At 45.8% G+C, this 15,309-nt stretch overlaps 1 protein-coding gene across 1 annotated transcript in view; it reads left to right on the forward strand.

Annotated features, from left to right (window-relative positions):
• l1cama (L1 cell adhesion molecule, paralog a) overlaps window positions 1–15,309 on the forward strand; it is a 39,751-nt gene that overhangs the window by 12,495 nt on the left and 11,947 nt on the right. The window contains exons 2-6 of the mRNA XM_080470393.1: window positions 9,450–9,791; window positions 12,574–12,676; window positions 13,212–13,414; window positions 14,269–14,391; window positions 14,870–15,040. Of these exons, the coding sequence (XP_080326519.1) occupies window positions 9,662–9,791; window positions 12,574–12,676; window positions 13,212–13,414; window positions 14,269–14,391; window positions 14,870–15,040 (730 nt within the window). The 5' untranslated portion in view covers window positions 9,450–9,661. The remainder of the gene's footprint in view (window positions 1–9,449; window positions 9,792–12,573; window positions 12,677–13,211; window positions 13,415–14,268; window positions 14,392–14,869; window positions 15,041–15,309) is intronic.

A 15,309-nucleotide genomic window follows, 5' to 3' on the forward strand; every position in this document is an offset into this window, starting at 1 on the left:
CCCCATTTGAATGGCAGGCAAATCCCCTTAAACTGACTGGTCTGACTTGACAATAACCAAATGTGTGTGCGTGAGTGTGTGTGTGTGGCTTGTCTTTACATCAAAGTGTTGCATGCATGGAAAAGCCCAGGTATTTTAAATCTCATGCACACACACACACACACACACACACGCCAAGAAAAAGTGGACATCAATGTAAGACTTATTGGACTGCAGGATTTTCAAGTGTTTAAGAGGAGCAGATATAAACATTTTATGAGCTGAAGAACTACAAAGCCTGTTTCTAGAGTGCGGCGGTTTATTCCAATGACAGGGTGGTTGGATACACATAAATATAACTGAGAGTATGACTTCTGACGGCAACACATGGGGAGACTGTGAAGCCTGAACAAAGAGGGAGTGCAAACACAGCAGGAGGAGAAGAAATTTCCATATTGAGCCACAAACAGATCAATACCATTGCTCATTGAGAATGTTAGTGCTCACATGAAATGGCGCTTTACTCGTGTCCAGAGCTGCACGGTTGAGTTACGTTTGAAAAATATTGTTGCGCAGGGCCTCTGATTCGGTTTGCATTATAAAAATTTGATTTTATTTATTCTGCTGGAAGATACAAATATATTGAAAATAGTGAATTTCTTTTCTCTCATGTCATCGCTCCTCATGATGCACATACCATCACCTCCTTCCCCTCCCACTCCACAGACATTTACTCTGTGTTTAGAGATGTTATGTCTCCTCTCTCAGCCCCAGAAGACCTTGTATTTGATTAGATGAGGAGCACTTAAGGGGAAGTGCTGCTTTTGCAACTTTTTACAAAGTTAATGGGATTGTGAAGAAGCTGATGTCTGACCTGGTTAATTGTTTCAAAGATATGATTCACCAGGTCTCATGAGCTGTTTTTCCAAACCTTCATCTCTTCTACTTATACTGCAGTCAGTTATTTGTGGTGAATAATTGCTTTTACTCGTGCAGTTTTTCCTCCTAATTGCATTAATAAAAATTTTTTTTGTCCATTAACAAAACAGTGAGCTTTTACAGTTTGTGCACGGATGCGAGCATCATATGTTTTCCTTAATGGACTTCCTCTAATTTAATGTGTGACTCCTGCATGTTACCACAAGCCCAGATTAAAAACGGGAGAAAAATATCTTGCTGCTTCCCACTTGCTTCCCACTGTTGTTGAGTCACTGGGCCTCTTCCATGCAAATGTGTTAGCAAAGCACTCTGTGTGACCTTCCCTGCCAGCACCTCATTTCCCTGAAGTGGTGGAAAAGACGGGATTACATCCAACCTAAGCAGACCTTGACAAATGTTTCTGGCACGTTTCAACATCTTAGCAGAAAGCTGTCTGCAGGAAAGCTTTCAGTCAAAAATTGATCTTTCAGAGACGTTATGTAAATGGATCACTTGTGTGAAAGATTCAGAAAAAGAAGACAGGGATCTCTGCACAAGACAAGTCACAATTTCACATTAGGAAAATGAAATATTTTGCTGATGCTCTCCAGTTTTTAGTGGTTTTTCTCTCGGGCGTCCCTATCTGAGCTGTCGGTTGTGTCGTGGTGAAGGTCGAAGGTCACGTACACACCCCGCCTTCCTCTTCAGGTTGTGCCGTGCTCATTTTCCCAGCGGATGTGGCCACGTGTCCTTGCGTGTCACGGGAGTGGCTGGCAGCTGTGTCCTGCAGCGTGATATGGGCCACTTATCACCTGACCCGAGGGACCGCCTCTCCCGTTGTGTCTGCTGACTGACTGACTGACTGACTGACTGACTGACTGACTGCACTGCCCATCCTCAGACACCACTACCTGCTGCAGCCAACACAAACCAACACCCCCTCACGCCTCCCTCACACGCTTCACTTGATGCAAACCAGACACTGAGAAGAGCACACATATGCAGCCCCTCACACCTGAAGCTCACGGGACTCCCATTGGAGGATCTCACAATGTTCTCTTCTACTGCTTTATGCTGCATTTATGCATGCCTGACTTGAATAACAAATGTGACCTGTTTGGAAAAAATCTTCATAGAATTACAAATATGTGTATGTTTTAATTTTTTTTCACTTAGAAATGTAAAGTGCAAGCATCTGCTTCAGTAGCTGGTTTCCCTCTGGTGTCGTTGCAGCTGGTTTGGTCATCTCAAACTGTGTTAAGCTGCTGCATCTGGTTTCTGGGCTCACACTGACTTGCACTGTACTGATGTCAGCTCCTTTTTAACTGGCCCGCCTGGCTCCAGTTTGATCCCCAAAGGCTTTACCAGCACACTCACACATAAAATCTCCTCTTCACCCGTCTGATCTCGCTCTAATTTGTCTCTCTAAGGGGTGAACGGCCGCGCACAAACACACCCGCTGATGTATCGCTGCTGAGACTCACTGGCCGTTGTGGTCGTCACAGAGGTAAAAGAAATTAAAAAAAAGTGGCAGTGAAGGTCGAAATGCACGTCAGAATGGGAAGAAATACAAGCAAAGCTATTCACTCGGGAGGAGAAGGAGAAAAGAGGAGAGGCTGAGTGTGAGAGATAAAGAGAGAGAGGAAGCAGAGACTGTAGGGTGGAGTGAGAGACATAAAAGGAAGCAGGGAGGAAAAGAGTGAAGGTCACTCCTAATAGATCGTCCACGTAATTTCATAACGTCATGATTGGTCCTCTGTACTCAAGCTAATGCCATTAACTCTCTGTATGGACATTAAAACATTCTGCCATGGGACGTTTGCTCATGAACTGTATATATTTATCACTGCATGTGCAAAGAAGGGCATCATGGTCTTACTTAGCTCATCTTATCTCAAGTGTAAGGTTGTGTGGCGTGTGTGGTGTGTGTGTGGGGGGGGGGGGGGGGGGGTTGCATGCATCACACTTTATGTCTTCTGCATGACACGGAGGGTGTGTCTGTAATTAGCACGCTTTGTGCTGCAGGCGCAGAATCTGACTGATGTCGTTGCTAATGAAGCCAAACAGCGCCCACAAGCAACCATGCAGCAGCGTACGGAGAGTTGATATTCGTGTGTGTAAAGTGTCTGCATGAGCACACTGAGTGCTCAGTTGGCTGTGTATCACACTTAGCGTACAGAAAAAGAAATTATGCTTTTTTTTTTTTTCCCCTTTTTTTAAGACTGTGGAGATATTTTCCTGCATGTTTTTTATTGCATATATATATATATATAATAGAAAAAGATCATCTGTAGTACAACACTGCCAACAAGCTGTACCTATTTTATCTTCACGCAAAAGAAACCTCTCGACTTTATCCACTGGGTTTATTGTTTGTTTACAACACCACACACTTCAATTTCCTGTAATCAGCTGCCTCACACTGAAATCATTACTGAATCATCTATCAATAGAAAACATGTTGGAGGTTGAGAGATTGAGAGATAGGTAGAGATAAAGAGAGAGAGAACGAGAGAGAGTGCCTCCATTAGCTGACAAGAGAGAGATTAGCTGACCTGCTGACACGCAGGCTGATCTTTACTGACACACAGACACACACACACACACACACACACACACACACACACACACACACACACACACACACACGAACACACACACACACAAGGAATCTGATACACTATCACATTAGAGTAACTCCCCATTTTGATCATTACGAAGCTTTTACTGGTCAGTGATCTCATGACCAGATCTTCCTCTCTTCACATCTGCCATGTACACTTCACTTTTCCCCGATCCACCCTCTTCTGCTTTGTTTTCACCTTCAATGAATTTTTCAGACTTTTTGTTGTGTACTTTGTTGTTAACCAGCCCCCTCTGATCTCCCACCGGTGTTGGCCTTCTTTCTCTTTGTTGGTTTTCCCGTCTCCTTCACCGTGCCCCCCCCCCCCCCCCCCCCCCCCCCCCCCCCCCCCCCACAACCCCCCACAACCCCACCCACCCACCCCCACCCCTTCAATCCCACCTCTCTGGTCTTCTGTCCAGCCCTCACTGATATCTTAATGAGTCTTCTCCCTTCTGCTTGAATTATTCACCACTTCTTTTTTTTTCTCCCCATCATTCCCATTGTGTCTTAAGGGGGAAAACATCAATAAATAAATGACGCCAGAGGTATCTTCTCAGCAAAAGGCTGGATAACTGTTTATTTGTTGAACTGTGTGAGTGAAAATAGAGAATTAGAGAGGACTTCAGGAGTGTTGCTTTGTATTTTAACTTTCACTTGGGCAAGTCTTTGAAATATTTATTCATCTAAATGCCTTAAAAACTTAAGCACTTTCTGCCCCGTGTCTGTGGAGATATGTGTAAACATGTGCGGCGACAGGCGCCATATGCATGGATGTGTGTGTGTGTGTGTGCGTGTGCGTGTGTGTGTTTGGGGGTATGAGGTCTATCAGTATGAATCAGAGTGAGTGAGTGAGCGCGTACGTGCGTGCGCATATGTAAGTAATACTGCAAACCTGTTAGCGTCCATGTGTGTGAATAACTGAATTTGTATGTACAAGGGGGGATGCTGTGTGGAGATCCTGTTGTCATGGTGACCAGGATGGAGAGGGAGTGGGCGGTTGCCCTCGTGTCTCCTTTGACAACCTTTAGATTCTCCTGCTTTGTGCCACTTCGATATGAACCCTTAACCCTTGTCCAAACAGCGGGGGGGGGGGGGGGGGGGGGGGGGGGTTGCGGTGAGGTGGAGATCCTTGAAAGAGGTTCAAGCTTCAATAAACTCTATAACCTGCGTTCTGTTTGACAATAGCGGGAGCAGCAAAGTATCTAACAGCGAAGCGTATGCTAATACTGGTATTGATAAATGTGGTGTCTGCTGTAGCCTGATTCCTGATACTCTATAGTGCTACAGCTTTCTCCCGCTGGTAAATTTCCATTTTCGGCTTGACCGCGGCTCATCACTCGAGAAACACGTGTCACTCTGCCTTTTTAAACAAAGAGTACCGGGATGGGTTAGATATTGGTCTCCCACTGTGCTTTAAAGACCCATTTCCATTAAAGTTGCAAATATTGAATTAGCAAGCCACGCCGCCCGTTGTCCGAGCCAGAGTGCTACCGCAGCAGTTTATTAGAGTGATGGAGAGAAGAGGGGCTGCACAGAGAAAGCAGAGGATAGAAGGAGGGACGGCGGAATGTATTGTGGAAAGCGATCGGAGGGGAATTGAGGAAAGCTTTTAGTGTCAGCTACCAAGGGGACTGAGAGGGAAGAAGACTGATAAAAAAAATATAATATAAAAAGGGACAGGAAAATGGGTACTCATCAGTTCTCGGACAGTCCCTATTATAAGCCTGGGCTCTTTAAGTAGAGCCACTTTTGGAGAAGTGTGAGGATGACTTCTACGAAAGGCCGCCTTTGTAATGTTGAATGATAAATGACAAATGACTGTGGTATACGGTGAATTGTTGAGCAGACCAGAAACAGGTAGCTAGTATTATTTCACATGATTTGTGGTATTTTTCTGCTGTAGCGACAAAGTGGGTCTGAGACTTGTCTCACTGCAACAGGCTCATACATAAAGTATGACCCTGCCAGAGAGAGGGGAAGGGGAGGGTCTGAAGGAGAGACTCAGACAGACACACCAAAGACGCCAGGTACGAATGGTCACCGTCAATCTGGGAACAAACCCAATGTATGGCAAGGGGAGAGAATGAATTATGAATTTAGGTGAATTTGGGGCAAATTGTGCCGGCAGGAAGGGGATTTCAATGAATAATTCACTCTGTAGGGCGCCTGATCATCTGCCCCCCACCAGCATTACCTTGTTTCTTAGACGTCCTTTCACAATTTTACCCTCCACTGACCCTTACAGTTTCTCACTGCTCTTCTTCTGTAATTCCATTAATTCCATCCATCCGTTTTTAAGGGAGCGTTGTTTATGCTCGTGTAACTCCATCTTTCTCCTTTCTGCTCCTCCTGCGTTTTTTTTTCTCTGATGTTTCTTCAGACATTCAAACCCTTGAGGGAGAAGAAGGGGTAAAGGGGGGCATGTATTCATTTATTTTTCTCCCTCCTCCTTCTGTCCCGCATCCTCTTCTCCTACACAACTTCACAGCTGGAGGTAGTTAATATTTAAAAGCAAGGCATGACAGGACACAAGCCCTGCACACATGTTTGAACACACACGCGCACACACACACACACACACACACACACACACACACACACATGTTCATCCGTGAAAAACAGAAAACAACAAGTCCAATCAAAGTGCATCGAAACAGTCAACATTTGTGTTTGCCTGATTCATTGTGTAGAAAAATTATCAGTGCAGGACCTAAATTTGTAAAGACACAACCAGTGACAGTTTCTTATGTTTATGTGGGCGGATGGCTCGTAGGGGACCAGAAACCCTCCCTGTGATTAGACTCTAGAGGTTTGTTCTTGTGTTTTTGCCCCACCTTCTCTACACACAAAAGAGCCTATTAAGCACTGGAGTGCTTGGCACCGCCGAACATGTCTGCTTAATGTTAATTACTACATTTTACAGGGCGAGGTGGGGTGCAATTTTCTATCTAATGGGTGACAAGGGGGGCAATATGCTGCCATGCCGATACAGCGTTTCAACTTCACTAATGATGGCAGCGGTGAAAGCAGAAATGTTATTTGTGTTTTTATAGCAAATCGCCTGAAAGCAGAAATTCATGAATAATTGACGGCGCCACAAAATTGACTCGGTCGATTTGGCTTGTTTGATACATGGCCTGTTGGCATCTAATTCTCTGCTGTCAGGCTTTCTTACAGAAAAAAAACAAAAAACGACCACGCCCTCAAATCTCGGCGTCGCCCTACAATCTTTATTTTGTGTGATTGAGTGATTTCTAATGGTGCCCGTTGACATCCCGATGGTGATAATAGTTTTTAAAAGCACTCAGAAACACCGTGATGGGTCATCTCAGCCCAGCTGCAAGCAGCCATCCCAGAGGTGACCTTTGACCCTGTCCAATGGAGCAGGTAACAGGTCTGGGATTGGATCACTGACAGCTGCACAGCAGACACTGTGAAGAAGTGAAATCAGGCATCTGCTTCAGTGGCAGACTCTCACCCCTGTGATAATGGAGCAAGCCACCAGGCTCCATACCGTGTGCACAGCTTGGAGGCTGTCTGTGTGTGTGTGTGTGTGTGTGTGTGTGTGTGTGTGTGTGTGTGTGTGTGTGTGTGTGTGTGTGTGTGTGTGTGTGTGTGTGTGTGTGTGTGTGTGTGTGTGTGTGTGTGTGTGTGTGTGTGTGTGTCTCAGGCCACATCAGTCTGGGCCATCAGCATGTTTGGGTGGCTGGTATGGCCTCGTTACATGGCAGCCTCTCAGCCTCTCTCGCACGTCACAGTCCTTTCCACACCCTTCCCGACCCATTATAGTGTTCCCCTTTACTGCTCCTGCTCAACATGAGTGGAATATTCTCTGCTGAGCTCTGCCTCCCGACTGAAGCCTGCTAGACCGTACCCTTTCATTCGTCTGACCCCCCCCATCAGACCACTGGAGGTGTGTGTCGGCCCTGTTTCTTTCTATCTGTCTGGCTGTCACTGCTTCACAAGCTTCTTTGTCTCTGTTTCCCTCAAATGTGTTGACTGCCAGCTCATGCACATGCAGCACACTCCCTTTGTGGAAGGTGACCGGCAGCATGACAAGCTGTGGCATGCCTCATCATTAATCAGCACCTTGCTTCCCGGTGGGCCCTCGCCATCTCTTCGGAGGGGCAACTGATAGGCAAGCCCCCACCTCGGAGCCCATTACCACCTGTGCTAATATCCTGACTTCATCGTTCATGTTGGAAGGGCCAGTTTTAAGACTGGATCACTGTAATTGGCTCCCTGTCTCCAAAGAACAACAACAGCTTAACAGGCTTTATCCCTGTAGAGCGAAAGAAGAGGAACGGGACCAAAATGAAAGTGAAGGATGCACACTGATTGGAAGACGTTGCACAAGTGTGTATGTGTGTGTGTGTGTGTGTGTGTGTGTGTGTGTGTGTGTGTGTGTGTGTGTGTGTGTGTGTGTGTGTGTGTGTGTGTGTGTGTGTGTGCAAGTGCATGGACTGGATTAGCGTCTCAGCTGTCACCCTTTGTCATCCATCCTCCCTCCTCTGCTCTGCACTCCTCCCTCTTTTGCCCCACCTTTCTCTTTCCCTGTCTTCATCTCACCTTCTCCTCCACTCACTTCTTCAATCCCACTTTTCACATTTCATCTTCCCTGAAGTCAAGCTTCTACTCGTCGTCCTCCTCCTCCTCCTCCTCCTCCTCCTCTTCCTCTTCTTCTTCCTCTTCCTCTTCCTCCTCCCCTCTCTCTGTATGCTTCCCCTTCCCTTGACAAGGCAGGCTAGTGGGTGTAATGGCTCATTTAATCCTAATGCTGTTAGTTTAAACTGTCTTATTAAGGACTCAGCTCTTGTTTGCTCTTTAATTTAATCTAATTTGTCTCTTTTGATGTAGACAAATCCCGTACTCCTGTTTCTCCTTCGAAGATTTGGTTCAGTACGTACTTTTAACAAAGGGCACATGAAAAAGGAACAGTAATTAACTGGCTAGACATTATCCACGGGATAAAAGAAAATAAAGGACAATCACTGCCCGCCATCGTCTCCCCACCCTTCATCATCTTCATTTATTGTCCTGTCTGACCTTCTCATGCTCTCCAAGGTCAGTCATCACTCTGCTGTGGCACTGCCAGCAAACAGCGGCGAGCTGAGCCAAACTCCTTCAATCAGTCCGCCGAGCTGCCAAAGCAGACTCTCACTCTATTGTCGCCATTTTCTTTTGTCTCACTTGTACATCTTAATGGTGGTGTGCTATAACAGTTCTTTGTGTGTGATACTGAGTAGTGTAAACAGTCAGCGGGCTGCGCCACGTGGTGCCGCGGGGGAGGACAGACTGCATGTTGCGGCGAGGACCGACTCCAAGGGTACAGATGGAGAATAGATAGACTTCCAGGAGGGGCGGCTTGCCTCGCTCACCACCACCGATAGCATCTTTATCGCATACTTATCACAGCGCTGCCACCCAAGTACACTATGAACTGTTCAGTTCATGTGGTGCAGTGCAGACCAGTCAACCTAATTATCAACTATTTGTTTGTCTGTCTTGCGTATTATCAGATTTGACACTTCATCAATCTGTGTTTGTCTGTCCATGGCCCATCTGGGTGAAGGGAGGCTCTGTTCAGCCTCTCCTTGTGGTATTCTGTCCATCTGTCCTGCTGACTGGCCTCTCCATATGGGCCACCGCTCATACAATTCAAACCAAATGAAGAGGGTTTTTTTCCCCTTCTTTTGCAGGAACAGGTTCAGTGATAGGCATTGTGTGTGTGAGTGTGAGATGTTGACTCCTGATTGGTGTGTTAACTCTATGTCTCAGTCTGTCTGGTGGTCTGACCACATGGTGCAGGGTAATTTTTCTCCCATTCTGACACATGGCCCCTCTCTGCCCCTCCCTCTCTCTTTCTTTCTCTCTCTGCCCCCTCTTGTCCTCCCTCCCTCCCTCTTTTTTTTTTTTTATCTTTCAGAGACAAGACCAGCAGGAGGCCGTGGACCTAATTCGAAGAGGAAAACCAAAAGGACAAAAGGGAGAGGACAGGAGGAACAGGAAACATATGAGGCTAAGCCGAGGCCTGTTGCAGGAGAAACATTGCTCAGCACGTGTGTGACTGAGGTCGCCCTCTGTGTGCGTTTCGATATACGTGTGTGAGCAGGTGGGACTTTGATGGGACAGTGAGCAATGCCTCACACGCAGCGACAGCAGGTTTGCAGTAGGGGGCACTGCTCCTCTCACCTCCTCCCCCTTGTGCTGGTCCTCATGTTCCTGGCTGTCTGGCCCAGCCAAGCAGCCATACACATACCGTCTAACTGTGAGTACTGATTCATATCAACATATTCATAACAATAGTCGCTGAATGCTACCACGAGGTTCAAAGATCTGTTTGTTGTGTTAATTGCGTTGGTGATTCATCAAAGCCCTTTAATAACGAGCTTTTATCATGATTAATTTGTGCAAATGAGCCGAATAAACATGTGTTTCTCCTTCAGTATCTTCAGCGTTGAATAGATCTGTTCTGGCCGAAATACTCCAATCTGGGGTTTCTTTGGTCGGTTCTCATCTGTGCCTGTGCTGTGTCTAATTACTTTGTAATTGATCTCCTCATGCTGCATTGATTAGTCCCAGTATTGATCTCATTTCTTTGGTGCAAACCAGGATCTGATTGGGGAGTAATACAATCACGTTATAACACAAAAATATCTAGCCAGGTTTTTTCCTTTCCCTCCACTCTTCCACCTCCTTGAAGCAATATGTGGGCATTAGAAATACAGCTGAGCTTGTAGCCCTGCAGGGAAATTGATCGTCATCTCTTGTGCTGCTTCCAGCCGGCCCACAGTGCTCCCAGGGAGGAAGAGAGAATATTGTTTTCACTGCTGCTTTAGTTCTTCTCTCTTTATCTAAGCTTTACCTCCAATGACTCACAGTCCTTCACCACCTACTCGATTTTCTAAAGTGTGCGTATACGAACACAAATGTACGCATTCAGACTCCTCCCAAAGCTTGATGAGAAGCAGTAAATATTACCTTCTAATTCCCGGAGGGCTGAGGTGACGTGGAGGTGAGATTGCTGAGGGGGTTCGACGGGAGGATGATGAGGAGGAGGAAGGAGGAGCAGGTCAAAGATGTAAAAGGTCAAGGTGTCCCCTGCCTTTCAATTAGGGAGCCTCATCCATGTCAATGAGAGTTACAGAGGCAGCGGTCAGGATCGATAAAGGCGTTAGAATCTGTGTCAAGGAAGCTGAGGTTAAAAGCTACGCTCCATTACAGGAGACATTACACTTCTTTATGGTGCATGTATCATAAATGTTGTTCAATTATCTATCTATCTATCTATCTATCTATCTATCTATCTATCTATCTATCTATCTATCTATCTATCTATCTATCTATCTATCTATCTATCTATCTATCTATCTCTTCTTAACTGTAACTAAACTATTTTCCTTGCCTTGCCTTTACTCTGCCCACTGTGGACAAACAGACCACATAAGTGATCGTAAGTGCTTTTGACTTTATTGATGTCTGTTCTGTCTTAATGCAGGCGCTGGCAAAACTTATTGTAAACACTTTCATTATGCCAGAGAGATTATTTCCCCTCCACCAACAGTATAAAACCATTGCAGTGTGCTGTACTTTAATGAATCTGGCATTGATGTGCATTTGCAGTGTTATGCCAGTGTATGAGTGTGTGTGTCTGTGAGTCTGTATTTTTATTGTGCAAGTGTGACTGTGAGCGATGATGTGAGTGTCGCATTGTGAAATTGTGTGTCTCTCCATATGTGGGTGTGTGCTTTAGACTCACTGGCTCCCAAAAGGTGAGCTCTTTGCAGGAGGAGGAGGAGGAGGAAGTGTGAGGAGCGGCTGTCTGTAAGGAGGCAGCAGGGCTGTCAGATCAAAGACGCGGGGAAATAAAGAGGAGTTAAAGCACTAAGCACCAGCTCCTCTCCTCCTCCTTCACCAATAATGGGAGCAAGTGCCTGCAGCCCAAACTTCAATTTGATCAGCAGAGGGAGTGGGCTTATTTCCCGTGTCAGTGGGAATTCTTTCATTAAACTCTCTCACTCATCCTATCCGTCTTCACGTCTGACTCTCTGTGATTTCACCCCGTGTTTGTTCTTCTCTCCCTATCATCGCCTCCCCCCGCTCTGTTTCTTGGTTGCTTTGCATGTGCCCTCTCTGCACTGCATGTTCGTCCGCCAGACTCTCCATCTTCATCGCCTCTTGCTCGTCTACCCCCCCCGTCCCAGCCCGGTGCCCTCTATCACCCACTTACCTACATAATGTAAATTCATCTCAGACATGTGCCCCTGTCAATTCCCCTCAAAGTCAAATGAATAACTCACCCATGAGTATCACCAACGTCTTTCCGATTCACTGCAAATGGCTCATGTGTGCACTTACTGAAAATATGTGTAAACTTTCTGATATGAATTGAATTAAAGCAGAAATACAACATCCCACCTGTCAGGAGATGGATGCCTTTTATGATTCTGTTATTGTGGCATTTGTGGTTGTTTCGGACAGGGATGACAGAAGGAGAGAAACCTCCTCTGGCGGTCATTGCTCATGTTCTTACAAATCTCTGCTTCATTTCCCCACAGACTCTTTCCCACCTTTTCCTTTCTCTACCTCTCAATCTCAGGATACTCTCTGCCATATATCTCTTTTACATGAACTCTCCCTCTTAAATTATGCTGTATCAATTTCCTCTCATCTCAACCCATTTTCTCCGCCTGCTCTCGCGCTCTTTCTCTTTTCCTCGGCCTACATTTCATCTCTTTCTCCGGGGAGTCTTTTTAAGTGATATTGACTGAATATACTTATCACTAGATGTTAAGCTATGAAAATGAGTGCTACCTCTGCTTTCTCCTCTTCTGTTTGTTAAGACATTTGAAGTGCCTGTGGAGAGGTGCGTGATACAGTGAGGTTATTTATGTGTGGATGTCATATTCTTGACTTAGAGCCGTGTGCTTTATGAAATCAGGTCATGTGAATTCGAGTTGACGAGTGTGCATGTATCCGTACCTGTGCGAGCCTGATCCTCGTGCTTGCTGTGTGCCTGTGCTGTCTGACTCTGGTTTTGGTCTATGCAGTAAAGAGGCCTCCGATAATCACCACACAGCCGGAGTCTGTCACCGTCTTCAGCATTGAGGACCTCGTCATGAGCTGTGAAGCCTCGGGCAACCCTCCACCCATGTTAGTCAGCACACACTCACACGGACGTCTGAAAAAAAACAAAATAACAAACTACACATGGTTTGTTAGATCTTTGAGATCCTAGCCAGATTAATTATGGAGAAGTCCGCCCCTTTATTCATGTATTATTTTTTATTTTTTGCAAACGAGACAGTGTCCTCGCTCAGCTGACGTCTACATATTAGCATTACATGAATGCACAGCTTCTCGCAGTCAGAGTTCTTGTTTCAACAAGGGATAAATGTCATTAAGCCCTCGAGCAATCTTTTCAGAGTGTCTTAGCCGCTCTGAAGTAGAAAGCTGCTTGAACGCAAGGAAGAGATGAATATCGCAATTACACAGCAGCTCGAGTTTCCGAGTCCCACTGGGGCTCCTCCTGTAAATTTTCTTGCAATTCATTGGCGCCATCAGATTCAGGGACATTAAAGGGCGTTTTGTATGTGTTAAAGACTGTCCCCAGAGGGAGGGCAGTGAGAGTGTAATAACTACATTTGAATGAATCTTCTGTTGTTTGTTTTTTTTTTTCCTCTTCAAGTTTCCGATGGACAAAAGACAGAGAGGAGTTTGACCCAGGCAGCGACCCGGAGATGAAGGTTACTGAGGGCTCTGGCTCATTTGCATTCTACACTCTCAGTAACTCCATGGACACCGTGAAGCAGTACCAAGGCAAATATGTCTGCTACGCATCCAATGAGCTGGGGACAGCCATGTCTAATGAGGCCACACTCATCATTGACGGTACGACGACAATGTACAGCTTCTACCTGCTCTTTCTCTTGTGGTGGTTTGTATGTGGCCTTGAGAGAATAATCGAAGCCTTTGAAAGAGTATCAAACAAACACATGCATTACATACTGTATCTCCTACAAATGTCAGTTTCAGTATTAGTTATTCTGCTCGTGCCTTCGGGGTCCAGATTGAAAGCGAGCTGTGCTGTGGTGGATTTCCTGCATGCAGCTGATTGATAAAAGCTGCGAAACACAGCCACCGTGTAAACCTTTTTCTGTCCTGCTTCATGTGGAGCTCATCTGTTGGCAGATGGAGGCTCACACCGAGCGCTCGGAGTAGTGCCACCCGGAACGTAATTGCATGCAATAACATGATAATCAGCACATACTCACACACACACACATGCGCGTGCAACGCTTCAGGGCCCCTGGGCAAAAAGTAAAGAGCACCTCTGTGTATGCATCCACCTGTGACTGGCTCTCTCCTGGGCGACCTCCTTCGCTCACAGTTTCCCTGACAACCGTTTCCCCAGAAACGCTCTTGAGTTGATGTCATGTGAAGCGCTCTTCAGGAGCTCCAGTGGGGTTATCCACAATGGGCAGAGGGGAGGAAACGCATGACTCACAAATCATATCATTCCACTTCTGCAAAGACAAAAGACAACCTGCTGTCTGCAAATCCCAGAAGTTGCTCCTGTGAAAAAGGAGTAAATACTCTTTATCCGCCGTATTGTGTGTTAAAGTTGACTTCTGATGCAGATTGCCTCAGGAAATTCCCACATGTGTTTGTGTTTGTTTACCAGTAGCGCGTTTCCACACAGACTTATGGTGTGTATGGTTTTTTTTTCCATCGTCTCTTTTCAGTGCCCCCGTCCCAGCAGAAAGAAAAAAAGGTTCATGTGAAAGCAGAGGAAGGAAACAGTATTGACCTGAAGTGTAACCCCCCGCAGAGCTCGATGGAGCCCATCATTCACTGGATGGACTGGAGTGAGTACATTACCTTTCCATCTCTCCTTCCATTTCCTGCTTCCTGTCTCCTCAATAAATTTGCCACTTAGACTGTGCATCCATCCTTCTGCCGTCCACTTGTATCATCTCCACGAAAGTGCTGGCTGATCTCTCATTTCTGAAACAGTACTGTCTAAATGTGTCTCCTTCGCTAAATCAAGTATATTCTTTCATGTATTCTTCTAACCCAGATTTTTTTCCTCGTCAGTCTCTTCTGTAGTCTGAGCCGGATCTATTCTTACCCCCTCTATCCCCTATCTCGTCATCATTATACTTCTACTTCTGCTTCCCACATCCTATTGTATCTTTATACCCCCTTCTTCCATTTCCACTCGCTTTTCTGTTCTATTGTTCAGCTCCTCTGTCTCACTCTTATCCTTCTCTTTTTTTCCCCAACTGTGTCTAATATAATTTTAAATCACTGTCTCGTTCTTTCTCTCTCTCTGTCTTCCCTCAGAGTTGCTCCATATCCAGCTCAGTGAGCGTGTGGTGGTGGGGAAGGACGGTAACCTGTACTTTGCCCATTTGACAACTGAAGACAGCAGAAGCGACTACACCTGTAATGTTCAGTACCTGGCGACAAGGACAATTCTGGCAAAGGAACCCATCACTCTGACTGTCAACCCATGTGAGTTTTGCTTGGATCAGATGAGTGAATTCCACTTAGCTTGGACTGAACTGAGTAAATCCGAACGTGTATGTCTCCAGGTGACCGATATAATCATCTAAAATTCCAACTAATCCAATTGGAAATTTAGTTTTGGGTTAAATTTTAAACAATAATAAGTTGTAAGATGTTGGGTGTTAGGATCAGTGCATTATATATAGAGGGCCCACACTGTCCAGTCCAGGCTGGGGTTTCTGAGCCGAGTTCTCCTCCTGCATATTGTATAATTC

Source organism: Lipophrys pholis, assembly GCF_963383615.2.
Source record: "Lipophrys pholis genome assembly, chromosome: 8".
In the NCBI taxonomy this organism is placed as follows: domain Eukaryota; kingdom Metazoa; phylum Chordata; class Actinopteri; order Blenniiformes; family Blenniidae; genus Lipophrys; species Lipophrys pholis.